General features: G+C 46.6%; 1 protein-coding gene across 1 annotated transcript in view; it reads left to right on the top strand.

The window, feature by feature from the left end:
* DDX51 (DEAD-box helicase 51) overlaps positions 1 to 18,946 on the top strand; it is a 171,939-nt gene that overhangs the window by 83,718 nt on the left and 69,275 nt on the right. The window contains exon 8 of the mRNA XM_086942761.1: positions 6,857 to 7,002. Coding sequence (XP_086798887.1) covers positions 6,857 to 7,002 — 146 coding nt within the window. The remainder of the gene's footprint in view (positions 1 to 6,856; positions 7,003 to 18,946) is intronic.

Below are 18,946 nucleotides of genomic sequence, written 5' to 3' on the forward strand. Positions count from 1 at the left end.
TGGGCACCCTGCACTAATTCAGACCGCTTTTAGATGATTTCAGGGGTCTTAGACAACCTTAAAAAGCTCTCAAAGTGGTAGTTGCAGGGAGCATCCCTCAGGCTTAATCCAGAAGGAGCGCAAAGCAGCTTGTTTCACCATAACATAATCTTATACGTATAGGTTAATTAAAAAAGTGTGTTTATAAAAATATGCATTCATTATAAGACACTCACTAACACATACAGATCTCTCCCAGCCGGAGATATACACAATACTTTTGAATAGAAACAGGTAATTAGCATGAATACACAGTGGTTGCCAGGGGGAGACCAAATCATATAATAAAATAGTGGTATGCTACTACGACTCGAGTCAAGACTATACTCGTAAGACGTAGAAGTGCCGGGGATCCAAGGAACCACCCGAGGTAAGTAACCAGAAACTCCACGGAGGCCTTGTGCAGAGTGGGAACAGGACCGCGGGCTCAACACAAGTCAGTGGGTAAGTTGCGGTTGAGATTTTAAAGAAGGACCCTTCCCTATTGACCCTGAAGAAACCCTGTGGAAGACAGAAGATTGGAGAGCCACTCCACCAGTGGATACCCTAGGAAACAGGATACCTACACCTGGGAAGCCGGGTGCATAGGTGTGAAGTGTCGTCGGAAACCGCTGTCTAACTCAATGGAGGACTTCAGGAGATGTTGAAAGTGTCCGGTGGAACCCAAAGGTGGTTTCAAGTAGTACCTGCAAGCAGAGGGGAAAGTCTATGCCACTCAGGAGTCACTAGGAGGCACAGAAGATTAATGCCCACCTATGTTGAGTGTTGCTGGAGAGGTGATGATGACCTTGGAGCTGCAGCTTTGCGGGCCAGGCGATGCTGTGGAAGACCAGGAGCCGTTCACGAGCTGTTCCATGTCGGATGTCAAGCGTTGAGGAGGTCGGTGTCCGTGGGGATCACCAACAAGCCTTGGCAACTGCAAACAACTTGGAAAGTGAAGAAGGTGCAGTGTCGGTACCTATAAGGTCCCAGTGACCCACCAGAAGCAGGGAAGTCAGGGCAGGCCCAAAGCAATCCTGGGAACTTGCTGAAATGAAAGAAGACCCTCAAGAGGACCCGCAGGCCGGAGGCACTGGAGTCACAAGATGACCTCGAGCAGCTCAACAAAGATGCAGGTCCATGATGCAAGTGATGTGGTGAAGACGAAGATCTTGGTCACAGGCGATGCTTGAGGTTGGGGCTACTTAGAGCCTGAAGATCTTGGTGGAAGACAGCCATCAAGCCTTAGCAACTGCAAGTCACCAGGGTGCGCAGGGGTTCGGTTTCAGCGGCTCCGACGAGGGTTATTGGCCTCAAACATGGTGAGAGGACTCGGCAGGCCACCCGTGTTGCTGAGCCTTTCGAGAGTCCGTGGGAGCTCTGGATCACCAGTCCGGTCAGCTTAGTTGCGGTGCCTGCAGATGCAGGAAAGAGACTTCTTCACTTCAAGGGATATTCCTTGAGGTGTCTTAGATGCCCACAGGCCTTGGAAGGTTCCTGTATGGAGCACAGGCACGGGGGTTGCAGCAGACGAGCAGGGCGACAATAGTAGGAGCAGCAGGAGTCTTCCTAGTTGCAGCCTTGAAGCCCAGAGTGCCCAGACATTCGAAGAAGTGGTGTCTTGAATCTTGTCCTACGACGATTCTAGGTACCAACACGCAAGTAAACCCTTAAGTACCCTAAGGAAAGGGTTTGGACGATTCAGGGTTCCCTCCCAGGAGAGGGGTCGGACAGTGTGGAGGATACTCCCATGTCCTTTGTCCATTTTGGCGTCAGAGCGGGAGCCAACTGCTCCCTAAGCAGGTTTTAACTGGACTACGCAAGGAAGGCACCAAATGTGCCCCTCAAGCAAACTGAGTGGTGCTGGCAAGCGCTCCAATACACTAAACCCTGTCTGGGAGGTGGTCACACCTCCCTGTGACAGGATACCTATTGTTCTGCCTTCTCCTGCGCGAGCATGGCTCAGCAGCAGGAGGGCAAAATCGTGCCTCTGGTCGGCAGCAGCCATGTTGTGCTGTCTGGGTTTAAAAGAGTGGTACCGGGAGCACTGAGGGTCTCCCGGAGGTGCTTTATAGTGCATGAAACCTACCTCCCACACCGTGTACGGTGTGGGGGCTGTGATTTCAACATGTTTGATACCAAACATGACCGGGTTTGTTACAGGTAGTTTAGAGATTGTCATCGCGTAATGAAGCATGGCCACTCTGTGTATCGTAATGGCTGATGAACTTACAACCCTGAAGAATAGATTCCGAAGGTTGTAGGGGTGTCCTGCTCTGCTCATGCAGGGGCACCCTCACACTTAGAACCAAGCACCCTGCATTAGGGGTGACTTATAGGTTTCAAGTGCAGTGACCTTATATATCGGGAAACCTATATCGGTCGTAAGTGGTGCTAGCACCAGCATACACAAGATGCAATGGCAGGCCGGTAGTTACAATTTGAGTGGTCTCTCATGGGTGGCATAATACATGCTTCAGCCCATGGGGGACCTCTGGTGTACCTATGCCCTGGGTACCTCAGTACCATATACTTGGGACTTCTAAGGGTTCACCAGTGTCAAATCTGGGTTGTACCTAAGTACTTATCATACCAGTTTACGAGAAAAAGCGCAGAGACTGGGGTCCTGATTAGCAGCATCCCTGTCAGATTAGTCAGAAACCCTCACAGCACCATGCAAAAAGTAGGGGTAACCATGCAGAAGGATCCTACCTTCCTACACACGTTGTTGAAAAAAAACAGAATTCTAGTTTTGAAAAAAAATAATGCCGAGTCCAAGCAGGTTTCTGCTCAAGCCAGAATCCGTTTTAGTAGCCAATCGGGACATTCTCAGCTCTGTTTTTTGGATGCTTAGATTTAGCCACAACTTTTGACAATGTTTATCATCTTAGCCCATCCTAATAATTTAGCTACGAAAAGTTGTAAAGAGAGAAGGTTTAATAGGCTGGATATTCTCCTTTTTTTAAAAACAAAACAAGGTATTGCGGTGCTTACATTTCGTTCCATTTCCATATTGTAAATACCCTTGGAGTCGTCTCTTAGCCCAACTATTTTCAATATTTACTTATCGCCTACCCTACATCTCATTAGAAGGCATGGTGTTCAGTTGAAATTCTTGCCTAGTCTAACTTATTTAACTTCAAATCTTTTTTACTCCAGGTGTGTTTCCAAAACTGCGTAAAGGACAACACCACCTGAGTGCGAAAGGACAGCGTAAACATTAATAGTGTCAAGACAAATGTAATACCACACAGTATCAGCCGCTTGCTATGAAAAGTCTCCCATAAAACCCCTCTAGGAGTGGTACTCACTGTGTGATCGAGCTGGTGTATAGAGACATGCTATACAGACCAACCTATGCTTGTGGACACAACAGAAGCTGATGATAGGGATCCATTTTCTATGGTGACCATCATGATAGACTCTTCCAACCATGGTGGTGGTGGCGTGGGGGAGGGGAGGTCACTTGAGTGCAATTTGACAGACCAAGGACAATACCACCAAGACTGTCTGCTTGAGCTGCATAGGGAGAATTTGAGTTTTTAGGTGTTTCTACCCACACATACATGGAGTTGTCCAGAACTTGAAGGACAGCACCACAGCTATCTTGTGCCTGAACAAGCAGAGGGTAGTATGAATCAACACCCTGTTGAAAGCAGCACCGAACACAGTATACTAAGGCACTAAGCATGTAATGACAAACCACTCAGTACAGACACTTTCAGCAGAGTACAATGAAACCCCCCAGAATCAGATTTTACCTTCTGGTATTGTCATTGTCCAAGAGCAGTGCCATATGGATCAGTTGGTAATTGCCCTTTGTATATAGTTTTCCACAATCATACCTATCCCACAAGTGGTCCAGAAGTTTGCAGTGTTTGAAATGACGCTAATGGCACCAATTTGGATGAGTCATCCATGATAAGCGTGTGCCATGCACGGTCATCCACATGTTTGGCTAATATTCATATGATAGGTGAAGTCAGTTTTGTTACCTGTATTGCTTATATACTTTTATGGGCATTCTTCACAAGGCTAGACGGCCAGCTGTACACATTTAATGTTCAGCATGTGGACTTGGCTGTCTCCTGGTGTCATGAGATACAAAAGGCACCTTTTACAGCAAATATCCACACTATTTTGCCACACTTGTTTAATTTAGCTGCATTCATGACATACCACTGCGACTAAGGGCTGCACTTCTCTTTTAAGTTGCGCATAATTTTCTGGAGTGGCGCAAACACATTAACCCTCCACTCCTGCTCCGCTTCCACTATGGTAACTAAATACCGTACTCACTAAGTTGTTGTCAGCTCTGTTTGAGCTAATGCTGAATGATACTCTCAAGCACCTGCCTTTGAAAACTGCTTTTTCCTTTGTGATTACCTCACTACTTGAGTTGCTGAGATTCAAGTGTCTATTTGCAGAATCACAATAGCAAGGTTTTCTACTCACTCAACCCAAGTTCATTCCCTAGGGAGAGCCATTGGTTTCAAATCACACTTAACTATAGAATTGCTTTGTTTCTCCAGAGACCCTAAAACGGCAGCAGAAAGAGTTTAGATAACCGTGAAGAGTGAAGAGCTTACTTAGATAGGGCAGAAAACGTTTGTGGAGTCCTAACAAATGTTTGTGTTGTCTGCCAAGCATAGCATAGGTACTTTAATTACCACAACTGTGATTACACACTAGATTGTACAATATGCATACTGCCACGCTACTCGGTACCTTGGAACCTTTTACTCACAAGACCATGAAGGCATTTAACAAGAAGCAAAGCAACGTCTTTGATTTTCACTGGCAGTGTATTTTTTGTGGGCATTTGAAAGGTGGCAAGGTGGCCCTTGGTTCATGCATTCACTAAACACTCCTATGTAGACCTTCATTAAGGCAGAAGACAGTTGAGGGGTAGACTATTTCAAAGAATCTGTTTGCAGCACTTGCGCACTTTCTGCCTCCCTGCCTCACTGCCTTACAATGGGAAAAAGTGTTTTTCAATAGGTGAACTTCGTGCAAATTTAGGTTTGGTTCTCTAAAGGAAAACCTTAGTTACCTGTATCACAGATTCTGGCGTCTGATGAATTTATTAGATTCAATGAAGATAGCCCTCCACCACGGAAAGTGGCGATGACTACTGCATTATTACAGACGCAGCGGTCTAACACTTTACATGTAGAACAGGGCATGTTGGGTTTCAGGTTGACATCATGCGTCATACTGCCTCCACCTGTGGTGGATGCCCAAAAGGCCTTGTGATAGATACCTGAAAAGCCTTGTGGTGGGATGTTGCAAAGCCTGCAAATATAGCAAACCCTCAAGGTGCAAAACTATTTTTACAGGTAAGTAGACTCCCCTAAATGGTGAGCGCATGTATTTTTCATCTAGGACAAGACATGCACCTCAATTGCCATTCATTCCATCTGTCTCCTAGTGTGTCATTCTGTGAAGTTTCAAGTATATTTATTTGTTTGACATTGCACTTTTTTAGGCTTTAAAAACATAATGTAAAAAAACACAGAGCAGATGTGTGCCACTTCAAACAAATATTGCAGACAGTTTGATACAGTAAAAAAAAAATAGTTTTCCTTGTATAAAAGCGTCTGTCTTAAAAAGCCACCCTATTTCATCATTCTTTCTAATAAGTGGAAAGAAAATCCTATTTTGTAGCATAGAAATTTATATTCCTATTTCACCGCATATATCGATCGGTCCATCAGTGACCGACTCAATTCGCCTGACAGAGGAACTGTTGATTCCACCGTTTGCAATATTTGAAATAAAGAACGTGATTAGCACAACTATAATCGTTATACAGTATATTATTTCTAAAGTGAGTCCACATCAGTTTGAGATGCTTATCAATTTCTGTAGTAGCACAAACCCCTGGGGGTCGTGTAATTTGTATACAGTTATTTAGTTTGTTATTGGATTTAACTTGAAAATCGCTCCTTCAACTAAGCACCACCACGCAACCCAGTATGCTGTTTCCTTTTTTTTTAAAGTTATGGTCTGTAACATTTTAGACTCTATTTTAGGTTGTATGAATTTAAGACCACATCCTGATGGTACAGGAATTGATGACCACCTCAAATCGATATGGCTAATCTTAGAAGAAATATTCTACATAAAAGCTATAGTTGCACTGATCTCTATTTGTGTTTGGTATAATTCCAGCAAGCAAACGAGCATCTTTACAAAGAAAGCAAAAGTAGTTCTCATGCTTGTTAACCTTTTTGCTTTTGACCCATATGATGGTAGTGGGAAGGCTCTGCATTTGCACTCATTGGACAAAAGGAGGTATAACAATACCTCCATTTTCTTGTAAAGCTTATAAAGGTGCTCTATATTTGCAAGCCTTTTCTTTCTTTTTTTCTCCTTCTTTTTCTTTCTTTCTTGTTTGTTGTTTCTTTTCTTTTCCCTTAATTTCCTCTTGCTTTTATTCATTTCCTCTTTTTCCTTCATTTCCTCTGATTCCTACATTTCCTCTTTCCTCTTTCTTTCCCACATTTCCTCTAACTTTCCTTGCTTTCCTTCATTTCCTCTTTTTCCTACATTCCTCCTCCTTCCTACATTTAGTCTCTTTCCTACACTTTCTCTTTCTTTCCTACATTTCCTCTTTCTTTCTCACATTTCCGCTCATGCTTTCTCTCATTTCCTCTTTCTTTTTCCCTTCCTTTTGTTTTACCTTTAGCCTATGTGTTTGGGAAGCTTGTTGAAGTTCCAGCAGCTTCCCAATCATGTTTCTGTTTGCAGCCAGCTTTCTTTCATATGTTGTGCATGTTCTATGATTGGCAGTTTTATCCACACTGGATGTGTTTTGCTGCATGTATCCTCACAGGTCATCGATGAGGCTGACCGCATGATAGACAGCATGAGCCAGGATTGGCTGCATCGGGTGATAAAGGCTGTTTATCGATTAGAGGAGGGGGATGACCCCAGCAGCCCATTCACCAGGAAGGAACCGGGACCCATTACAGCTGCCAGGTAATTTCCTAGTGGCTGCCTCAAGAGCAGCTTACCTCTGATTGCAGGGAACATGTATGCCAGCATTTATACTTATTGAGCATCTGAACACTTAAAGAAAAAATGTGGTATCAAAGTTGCTTCAAACCATCCCTACGAATATATTCAATAGTAAACCAGTACTTGACTGGTTATTTAGAAACTTTGACACGAAACGTAGTACATTCAAGTTTAGGAGGTGTTCCTATGTAAGTGGAGTTTGCTTTTCAAGAACTTCGGTCCGGAATGAACGTTTTACATTAGAGGGGACATTTTTGGGGGGCCTTGGGGATTATCTGTGTATAGCTTCTAAAGAGAGGACTAGATGAAGACAGCCCTAAATGTCTCATCTTCTAATAAAACGCTAATGATGCACACGGAGAGCCATCTCCCCAACCATCTTCATGGCATCAGATGTACTACTAGTTTCTATCTAATCTGTTGTCTTGATAATGATGTAGTTCTTGAGGAGGAAGCCATTTTGATTCACTCCACCACATCAGAGCCATTTTATGCTCTGTGTTGGATGTGCATCTTTTCACACGTATCTATTAAATGACTTGGCATCATCAGCCACCGATAATTCATACCCTCTCTAAGCAGCTGGGCCGCTTGTTCAGCAGTTTATGCTCAAAATACCCAACTCTACTGGTTTGGTGAATGAATGCAACGTTTCTAGAATCTGGTTCATTTGGCATCGATCTTCCACCCAATGCTTATGTTCTCCGCCTTACACAGAACCACATCTCCTTCAGAAAAGAACTTAAAACCTGGCTATTTGATAAATAATGAACCCCTTCCCCAAGCGCCTTGAGACCCTCTGGGTGAGTAGTGCGCTATATAAATTCTTGAACTTGAACTTTTTTCATCCTTGCCCAATTTTTATCATAATGCCATGATCAATCTCTGAACCTCAGACTCTTGGTCTGTTCAACAGAAGAATCTGCACAAGACTTTTGTGCAACAGGATCTGTACTTTGACTAACTAAGAGCATTGTAAGTTTACCCATGTCTGTTTGTATTAACTAACTTCGACTCAACGCTTTTACGGCCTCATTCCCTTCCCCCAACTTCTCAGCACTTTGAAGGTGCGTGAGAGTAGCACATGAAACAAATAAATTCGGGATTGAACTGCGCCGTGCTGACCTGCAGACAGTCTGAGGGGGCGAACACAGAAAGGAATCCACGCTCCCCTGCAGTCCGTGCGGACCCCTACGCCACATCTCGCGCTTCCCGCTCCGCGGGAAACGCTCGCAGCTGGGGGTCAAAGGAGCCACAGGGTGAGGCAAACTACAGCGCCCACAAACCTCTTGGCCTGCTGAGAGGCGTGCTACCGCCAGGACATCGCCAGGACACGCCCCACAGGTGAACAAAATCGGATCAAGCCTCTGGCATCGCGGGATTGAACTGCGTCGTGCTGACCCGCAGACAGTCTGAGGGGGCGAACACAGAAAGGAATCCACGCTCCCCTGCAGTCCATGCGGACCCCTGCGCCACATCTCGCGCTTCCCGCTTCGCGGGAAACGCTCGCAGCTGGGGGTCAAAGGAGCCACAGGGTGAGGCAAACTACAGCGCCCACAAACCTATTGGCCTGCTGAGAGGCGTGCTACCGCCAGGACATCGCCAGGACACGCCCCACAGGTGAACAAAATCTGATCAAGCCTCCCGCACTGCGGGACGCGCCGGGCGGAGCCCGGGCAGAGGGCGGGCCGTCTAAGGCCGTCCAAGGACGATCAGGGACGGGACGGGCCACATCTCTAACATCATGGGTAAGCGCAAACTCGTGACAGCGGCTGTTGGCGAGGCTAAAGCTAAGGTTCCTAAATACACTACTAGCATTATCACGTATTTGACTACGAAAGTGTCTGAACTATCTACCCAGATCGCAGAGTCAGAGCGCGAGCTGGGTCTGGAAACTATTCCGGTAGGCGCGGACTCTTTAAATACCTCCACCATTAACTGTATACCGTTGGAACCCAGGGTTATAATTGAGTCTTGCAGGCCAACTCTGCCACAATCTCCCACGGTTCTCCCGACCCCGGCACTGCCTGAAATAGTGAGGCCGTTTATTTCAGCGGTTACGGGTGATCCAGGAAGCACAGCCTGTAGTCAGCCTGGGGCTCAACGTGCATTGTTTGTTACTGAGGAGGGTATCTCAGCTCTTCTTGAAAAACTTTTTTCGGACAGGCTTGAATCTGCCCTAATCCAGATTGCCACTGACATTACCGAAACATTGAAGGACTGCGTTAAGGAGCTTCTGGTGAAATGCGAGCGCATCAACAATGTTCTAAACACACGGGCTCTTTCAACTACTATACAAGCGGCGTCAGGCCCAACAGCGGTACAGGTTTCTGCTCACAAGACTGGTGGCCCATCCACTATTGCATCCACTGGGGCTACTAATGTGGCCGCTGAGAACCCTGCTCAAAGCAAAGGGAAAGTTAACAAGGGTTTGCCCGCACCTTTCCTAGAGGCCGTACCTAGTGTAACCCCAATAGTAAGGTCTAGAGCTACACAGGGGGGCCGGGGGAGAATGGTACCCCCAGTAAATTTACCTCCTGATGCAACACCTTTTGTAGCAATACTGGTTAATGTACCGAAACTTGCTGTTGGGGAGGTTGAACATCACGAAACCCTTATGAAGCATATCAAAAATTGGTGTAATGCGAATTGCACGGGTGCAAGTAACATCGCTGATAATATTTTGACAGGAAGAAGGGTGGACTGGGTGGGCACAACTAGGAAAAGTGTAGCTGGAGACTGTAATTGTTAATTTTAAATCGAGAAACGTCTCCAGCCGTCTTTTTTGGGACGGTTCCCCACTGGACTCAGCAGGCAAAGGTGTTCGTGCTATGCCCCTTGGCTTCTTCTATCCCCCTGCATTTAGGTTAGGTGGTGGAGCGAACACTATGTCACATCATATTAATAATGTACAGGCAGGATGGGCGGAAAACAAACCTATCCCGCCTTCACAAGCGAACCAATGGGTGACCAAGCAACCCAGGGTTGGTGGCACAGTTAATTCTGTAAAAAATATCCCTACTTATGACTTACTACTGTCGAATAGATTCTCGGCTCTGGCAAATAATTTAGACACTGATTGACTAGAGCATAATCATATTACCCGGAATGACCCTTGTAATGAAAATGCTCCTATTGACTTATCATGTAACTCAGCTACTGCCGTAAATGGCCCTTTAGTTTTGGGTAGGGGTAACTTCAAGCTCCTTTCCTGGAACATTGCGGGATTACGTTCTAAGCAGGATGACCCGATTTGGCTACATAAGATAAAAGAACATGATATAGTGGCCTTACAGGAAACTTGGGCAGGAGATAATGCTCTGTGGGTGGACGGTTATACATCATTTTCTGTCAAAGCACAGAGTTCCACGGCGGGAAGGGATAGGGGGGGCCTGTTGCTTTTAGTCTCGGTTAACGTAACAGGCACTGTAAAGGAAATCCCCAGCTCCTCATATTATTTTCAGCTGGTGGAAATTCTGCAAAAAGACAATAATAAGATTGTGCTAATAAACTGTTATAATTCTGCGCAGGGGGGTCCCCCAAACTTTGTTTTAGAAGAGTTCTCTTCATTTTTAACCAATTACATGTCAAAACAAACCACTTTTGTTCAACTCATATTGATGGGAGATTTTAATGTTCATTTGTGTGGGCTACACTGCCAGATTGAGGATGACACTGGCCCAGATTATACGACTCTGCCACATTTTGAGCACAGCCCTAAGGGTGTGGCAATGGAGGATTTGCTTTCTTCTAATGATTTATTTGAACCAGGGTTTTTAGACTTAAAGGAGCGTGTGGTTACATACAACGCGAGGGGAAGTGAATCGATTATATTTTTATGTCCCCGGGTTTGCTCCGCTATGTATTGTTTTATAATGCCATAGTAAGTGGGTTCAGTGACCACAACCCGGTGTCGCTAGTCTTAGACGCTTCCATTGGTCTATGCAAAGGGGCCTTGAGGGCCACCTCTGTGAAGGATGTAAGGAGTAAAGACCAGGGAAGGCGCATCAAATGGTGCAAAGTTTGCCCTGAGGATTTCCTTGCCGTTATTGAGCAAAACATGACAGTGGAACTTGGGACATGTAGGGATCCAGACATGGGGGGGAGGGAGGTAGTTTGTGCTTTTGAGGATATTTGTGCTAGAGTGGAAGAAGAGCTTAAAGCTAGACCAAATAGGGGATCTGCCCCAGCTTTTGGTTGGTTTGACCACATATGTTCCAAGGCACATTCCGCTCTGTTGAAAGCGCTTAAACACTCCCCCAGAGATAGGTCACTGGTAGCACAGTTGAGGAAAAAATATGCAGTGGCAATAAAGACTAGAAAAAGGCCATAAAAGAGGAAGCCTGGGACTCTTTGATGGATTCTACTACCCTCAAACAAAGCTCCAAATTCTGGTCTATAATCAAAAACCCTTTATTTGCTCAATCAAACAACTCAGATCTTGATGTAAATATAGCTGAAGCAGAATGGCTCAAACATTTCTCTAATATCTATGGGTCTAATGAAATAGCAGAGACATTTGTTATGTCTTGTTTTTCAACTTCTCCCCCCAAGCTAAATTTCAGCAAAACTGAAGTGGAGGTTGCTATAAAAGGTTCAGCTGTAAACAAAGCCCCCGGTCCAGATGGGGTTCCTCTGGATCTCTATAAGCTAAACCCAGGCATGTGGGCAGAGATATTAGCAAATGTTTTTAACTGTGTACTTGAGGGGGTTTTGCCAAAAACTTGGGCTTCTTCAATCATTGTCCCTATTTTTAAAAAAGGTCAAAGAAGCGATCCCAAATGTTACCGACCCATATCCTTGCTGGATTCTTCGATGAAGGTCTTGGGCAAAGTTTTACTGGCAAGAATCAACAATTGGTCTTTGAATAATGACATCTTATCGGATGCCCAGTATGGGTTCCGTTCAGGAAGAGGTACAGAGGACCAGTGTTTAAATCTCCATCTGATAATTTCTAAATATTCAACGGTATCAAAGGGGTCAATTTTTGTTGCATTTATGGACCTGTCCACGGCCTTTGATTTAGTCAACAGAGCTCGGCTGTGGACCATGCTGCTGAAATTGGGTCTTAATCCTCCTCTTGTACACTTTCTAGCTGAACTTCATAAAGACTTAAAGACATCGATTAGAATGGACCAAGAAGGAAATCGCACAGGCTGGTTTAAATCGAGCAGGGGTGTACGGCAGGGCTACATTCTTGCCCCCATGCTGTTCACTCTTTACATAAACTCATTGGAGAAAAATCTTTTAACTGCTACCTTGGATACACCGCGTGCAGGGGATACTCGCATCCCTGTTCTCCTGTACGCAGACGATGCTGCATTAATAGCTCGGACACATTTAGACCTCCAGAGACTTTTAAACGCATTTAGCGAGTTTATGTCCTCACTTGACTTAGTGGTAAACAATTCTAAATCCCATGTTATGGCTTTTGGGGCTGTTAAAAACAATACCAAATCATTTTATTGTAATGGTGAAGTGATCACTAAAGTCAAAATTTTTACTTATCTTGGGGTGATTTTTGATACAAAGGGCAGTTGGTTACCGCAAATCACAGCCAAGACCAAAGCGGTGAGGAGTTCGACAAATGCTATTCTAAGTTTTTCTAGGAGACTGGGAGGGAAGCAGAGCGGTGCTTTATTAAACTTGTATAGGGCAAAAACTCTGGCAATAGCCAGATATGGTTCAGGTCTGTGGGGCTATGTGAATACCGAAATCATCCAAACGGAGGAAAATAAGTTTCTTCGGGCCATACTAGGACTCCCCCAATCGACAGCCACATTTTCAGTTCACCAGGAGTTAGGTTTAGGGTATATCACCGATATCCTTTTAATGGCACCTATTCTCCTATGGATTAGGACTTGGACCAATAATAACTTAGGTCTAAACCATAAAATACTGTTGGACTGCTTAAAACTGGAGAAATCCAAAAACATTGCTTGGCTGTCATATATCCATAGGTGCACTCTGGAATTAGGACGCCCTGAGATATTTACTGCCCCCATGGGTCTGAAGAAATCTGACTTAGATTGGGTCAAGCTCAATTTCTCCAAATTGAAGACCCTGGAGAGAGAGGATCAGCAACTTATTAAGCCCACGGTTAGAGCCCATTACATGACTATTACTTGCTTTGATATTCAACCGTACCTTGCTACAGTGAATATCCCTTTTCATAGGTGGCTTTTAGTAAAATTCAGGTTAAACCAGATTTATATGGTTCTGTGTGATAGCCAGGGTTGGTATAAGCAGGAGGATGCACCTGTGTGTAAATGTGACAACTTTTCACTGCAGGATAACATGCACCTAATGCTGTTTTGCTATTTCTGTAACATGCCCAGACAGAAGTACCTGGTACCCTTATTGAAGGATAAAGCTTTTCTTCAGGCAAAACCAGCCCTCCTGTATCTCCAACTGCTGGACTCACCTCTGGTCATGTTTAGCGCGGCAAATTATCTCGTTGCTGCAGTTAGGATTAGGAGGAGGCGATTGAAAATGTAATATGGGGGTATTCTTTGGAAGATGAAATGTGTTCTTTGTATCTGTAATGTTGGCTAATTACCTTCTCTTTTTTAGCTGTTTTTAAATTGTTTTTAAACTGTGCACATAAATGATAATTTTGTATGTAATTTCTATGATATCAGATTGCCCTTTTTATTGATTGTAGTATGCTTTTATGATTTTTAACTAAATCGAATAAAGTGGTTTTTGACTTTGACTACTTGAATAAGTGGCAGAGCCTGTGACCTTAATTTAGCAGCTCTGCATGCCTCTCACCCAATGTAACTGCTGCAGTGTGGCCTCTCACCCGGTACCCATTTAATTATTTTATGTTCTTATTAATGTAACACTAAGCAGACCCAACTTGGCAACCGAGCACTCCACATGGCTACCTGCACTTTCAAGAGAATGCAAAAGAAAATATATAAATCAGTATTACTATAGAGTTTAGTTTCAATAAGTACAGTGGGGCAATCATTGATATGCTATTATAGACCTCTACATACAAGGACATAAAGAGGAAAAACATACTGACAGACCAGCTATGTACATATAACATATGTACAAATGTAAGAATATATTCTTTCTCCAGTATGAAATAAACTGTCGTTATCAAGAGAACCATAGCAAGTTACAGTATGGATATGGTGTTATTTCAAAGTATCCCTTTGAGTGCTTTTTACAGAAGTATCAAATGGGGGATTATTCTTGTTAGAGGAAGGAATGGGATTCCAAAGTTTGGATGCAGAGCCTGAGAAAGCTTGTCATAAACTTCTTGACTTTAAGAAAAAAAGAGATCTCAAGTCTGAGAGGACCAGTGTTCCACAGGGCACGGATGCCCACTTTTGCGCTTGCTAGGTTGTAGCTCACAGTGAAATATATATATATATATATATATATTTTTTTTTTTAAAACCTTTATTGTGCCTTCACAGTTTTACACAGCTTGTCGCCTACAACCCAAATGGGCCGGCCGCTAATCAAGGTGTCAAAGGAAAAACGTTCTTTACATTACATTTGTGCAGGTAGTCGCCGAAGTCATGAAGGTAAAGATCGGTAAACAAGTGGTGATGGTAAAATGCAAATGGTCCATGCTTGGTGTACGAGGTTTTCATTTTCTGTTTTATACCTAAGGAAAGAACATTCAAAACTTCGGGAAGTCACAGTACGATCAATGAATATGCTTATTGCCAGTTAGACATGAGTTTACTCCTGAGTTAAATCCAACCTCATTCACGCCCATTATGCAAGGTAGAGTGTGAGCGAACCATCTTTACCCCCCCCATCCCCCCCAGAAGTACCCCCCCGCACTAATCAGCCCTCCTCAGCCCAACCCGTCTTCCTCGTCTGAGTCTAGTGGGTCATCGTCAGGTAGCGGATCGCAGATGTCGCCCCTGTATGCGTTCCACGGGGACCACACCTTGTTCCACTTGGCGGGACATGCCCTGTTCAAGTAGACTGCTCGTTCTGTGATCATGGCCCTGTCCATATTTACGCACCATTGTGAGGCCGTCGGGGGGTCCGCCACCCCCCAGCGCTGCGCGATGTCTCTCTTGGCCAACATCATCCCCAATGTTACCCAGAGGCGGCCATGCCGGGACAAGTCAGTTGGCTCCCACACATTGAGGAGGCATCGCCGCGGTTCCGGGAGCACCGAGACCTCCAGCACCTGTGACACAGTGCGCATGACCTGGCGCCAATAGGTGTGTATAACTGAGCAATCCCAGAATGTGTGGAAGAGTGTGCCTTCCTCCCCGCAGCCTCGCAAGCAGAAGGGGTCAGGGGACCGTTGTATGCGGTGAAGCAATGTCCTGGTGTAATATGTTCTGTGTAGATCTTTGAGTTGGATGAACCTCATTCTAGACGATATGCCCGCTTCCTTAGGGGACGCCAGTGCCTCGTTCCATTCATGTTCATCCAGCTCGCCCACTTCCTGCTCCCATTTCTCCTTAAGAGGCACTAGCGGGTCTGGGGAATTGTTAAGAAGTTTTCGGTAAGTGAGGGAGGTGGCCTTTTCTATCATGTAATCCGTCAAGAGGCGATCTTCTAGCGGGGAGGACTCGGGGAGAGTCGATCCCGCCGGGATAGCTGCCAGTAGTGCATGACGGATTTGGACATACCTGTAGGTTTCATGTGGCCCTAGGTCATAGAGTTCTTTCAGACGGGCGAAGGTAATGACTCCCCCATGTTCCCACATGTTTCCCACCGTAGAAATGCCGATATCGTCCCAGCGGGAGAACCCCTTACTGGTCCGAAGATTGCCTAGGGCTCGTGAGTCCCAGAGTGGAGTGAGTTTAGTGAGGGTGTCTTTCCACCCTAGCGCAGCGGTGGCTGCGTGCCAGGTGGCCACTGTGAGCCTAGTAGGGCCCTTCAGCGGTCTGAGTTTCCGTCTATCATAAAGCGGTGCTAACAGGGCACTGGCGCCCAATTGGGCCCTGTCTGCCTGGAACGCTGGGTCCGATTGCGATGCATGCAGCCACTGGTTGAACGGTCTGAGCTGTGCCGCCCAGTAATGGAGATAAAGGTTGGGGAGTGCGATGCCGCCCTCGTACCAGCTCCTACATAGCTTGGCGTGTGCTATTCGCGCCGGGCGGTTGCCCCACAGCAGACCAGAGACCACTGCCGCCACCCTCTTGAAGTACTTTTGGGGTACAGCAAATGGGGTATTGTCTAGGATATATAGGAAGCGGGGCAGGGATTTCATCTTAAACAGGGCTGCTTTCCCTAGCATCGTCAACGGCAATCCCGCCCAGAAGCTTGCATCTTGTTTGAGGCGGTCCAGCGGTGGCATGAGGTTCAGTTTTTCGTGTTCTGCCAGGTCACCCGTGACGTGGATTCCGAGGTACTTGAATGAGGAGCCTGCTAACCGCAGAGGGCAGTCCGGACCAAGCGTTGGGTGACCACCCGTCAGGGCGTACAATTCTGATTTACTCCAATTAATAGTGTAGCCTGACATCTCTCCGTGGTCATTACAGAGGCGCAAGAGGGCCGGTATGCCTTGATCGGGGTCCGTCAGGTACACCAGCATATCATCTGCGTAAAGCGATATGCGGTCCTCCCAGCCCTCCCTCCATTTAATCCCTTTAAGTAAAGGGGTAGTCCTGATGCGGATAGCCAAAGGCTCCAGTGAGAGTGCAAAAAGAAGGGGGGAGAGAGGGCATCCTTGTCGGGTGCCGCGCCTGAGTGGGAAGGTGCGTGAAATGTGGCCGTTCGCTACCACATGTGCTACCGGTGCAGTGTACAGCAATTTGATCCACGAGATGAAGACGGGTCCGAATCCCATATATTGAAGAACCTCAAAGAGATAGGCCCACTCCACCATGTCGGAGGCCATTTTTGCGTCAAGCGCCAATATAGCCGCAGGTTCGCCTATGTCATCCGCTTTAGCTAACACCCCATGCACCCGTCTAAGATTGAGCGAGGTGTTCCTGTGGGGCATGAACCCTGACTGGTCCGGGTGAATCAGATCGGACAGATGGGGCATGAGACGATTTGCCAGAAGCTTTGCTAGAATTTTACTCTCTGCGTTGAGCAAAGATATAGGGCGGTATGAGGAGCATTCCCCAGGGGGCTTACCGGGCTTAGGAATAGCCACGATTGTGGCCGTCCGCTGGTCTAACGGGAGCACCCCCTTATCACGACAATCTTCATACATTTGGAGCAGGTACGGGCTAAGAACGTCTGTGCGTGCTTGGAACCATTCCACTGGGATGCCGTTTGGCCCCAGCGCTTTGCCCGTACGGAGGGCCCCAATGGCTATCCGCAGTTCGTCAGCGGTAAATGGTGCTTCCAGTTCAGTTGCGGCCTCCGGTGGCAGTGTTGGGATGTTTATGTCATACAGTGCGCTTTGGGCTGCAATCGCGGTGATGTCCCGTTCCGGAGTGTATACTTTTTCAAAATGGGTAGCCAGTGCCTCTACCACGCGGTCCGGGTCTGTCTGTGTATTTCCCTCCTCGTCTTTCACCTGCTGGATCCCTCTGGAGCTACCCCCTCTCTTGTCGAGCCAGGCCAACATCTTTCCCGCTTTGTCTCCAACATCGTATACTCGATTCTGTGTATCTGAGATGTGGCCTTGTGTGATGAGCCGAGCGTGGTCTATATATAGGCGCTGGGCAAGTGCGAATGCATGTGTTGTGTCCTCCGTGGGGTCTGCTTCATGGGCAGTGGTGGCTTCACGCAGTCGGAGCTCAAGGGCCGCGTGTTCAGCTGCCTGTTCTCTTCTATGTGATGTTATAGAACTGATAGCTTGCCCCCTCAAGACTGTCTTGTAGGCCTCCCAGAGGACCTCAGCCGAGGCTGCTGTCGGTTCGTTCTCCGTGAAATAATGTGTCGTGGCAGTCTGCAGGGCCTTCCTGACCGTAGGGACCTTAAGATAAGAGGCGTGTATAGGGAAGACGCGGCGGCGTGTTCGTGTCTGCGAGGTAATGGTGAGAGTCAGTGGTGAGTGGTCTGAGATGCCCCTAGGGTGAATGATCACCTCCTCTACGCGCTGCAACCCATCCCCTAACGCCAGAAAGTGATCAATGCGGGATAGACTATTGTGGACGGTGGAGTGGAACGTGTACTGTCGCAGTGTAGGGTGAACATGGCGCCATACGTCCACCAGCCCTAGTGCCTCTGTGAAGCGCTGAAACCTGGAGGGACTCCCCGGGAGGGCAGCCGTTGGGAACCTGTTGAGTTGTGGGTCTGCAGGTGCGTTGAAGTCCCCGCCTAGTAGCATGTCTCCCTCGGGGAGGGACAGTAAGTAGTCACCCAGGGCTGGTAACATCACCGAGTGTAATGAAGGTGGGATGTAAACTGAAACTATTGTCAAGGGGCGCCCATCCCATTGTCCTGCCACTGCCGCAAAACAGCCTTGTGTGTCAGTCCTAGTGCTGAGGGTGATAAAGTTGGAAGATTTCCTGAGTAGGATACCCGTACCCCGGGACCCGGTGGAGAATTCCGAGTGGGCCAACATTTTATACCCCCTTCTGTCCAGGGCCTTAGTAGCGCTCCCCATTAGGTGGGTCTCTTGGAGGAGTATTAGGTCAGGTTTGTGACGTTTCACCTCGGACAGAACGAGGCCACGTTTCACTTTATCACCTAGGCCGCGCACGTTCCAGGCAAGAAGTTTGAGGGAGGAGCCGCCCATTCGCGTCTCCTCCGCTCGTATTACGTTAGGTTGTACATCCACCATCAGTAAACATCAGAAACATAAACCATCGGAATAGACTCCACCTCCCCAGCAACATTTTATTAAGCATCATAGCACATTGTACAGTTTGTGATCGATTCTGTGAGTGTCCCGTAAAAACGAACAATCCCCTCCCCAACCCCCCCCACCCTGCCTCCCTGCCAAACGGACTCAGAACTGCCCGCCACCCCAACTTAGCAGAGCGCTTATCCCATGCCAAAAACAGAGTACTTGC

Source organism: Lissotriton vulgaris, chromosome 11 (genome assembly GCF_964263255.1).
Source record: "Lissotriton vulgaris chromosome 11, aLisVul1.2, whole genome shotgun sequence".
NCBI classification, from domain to species: Eukaryota; Metazoa; Chordata; class Amphibia; order Caudata; family Salamandridae; genus Lissotriton; species Lissotriton vulgaris.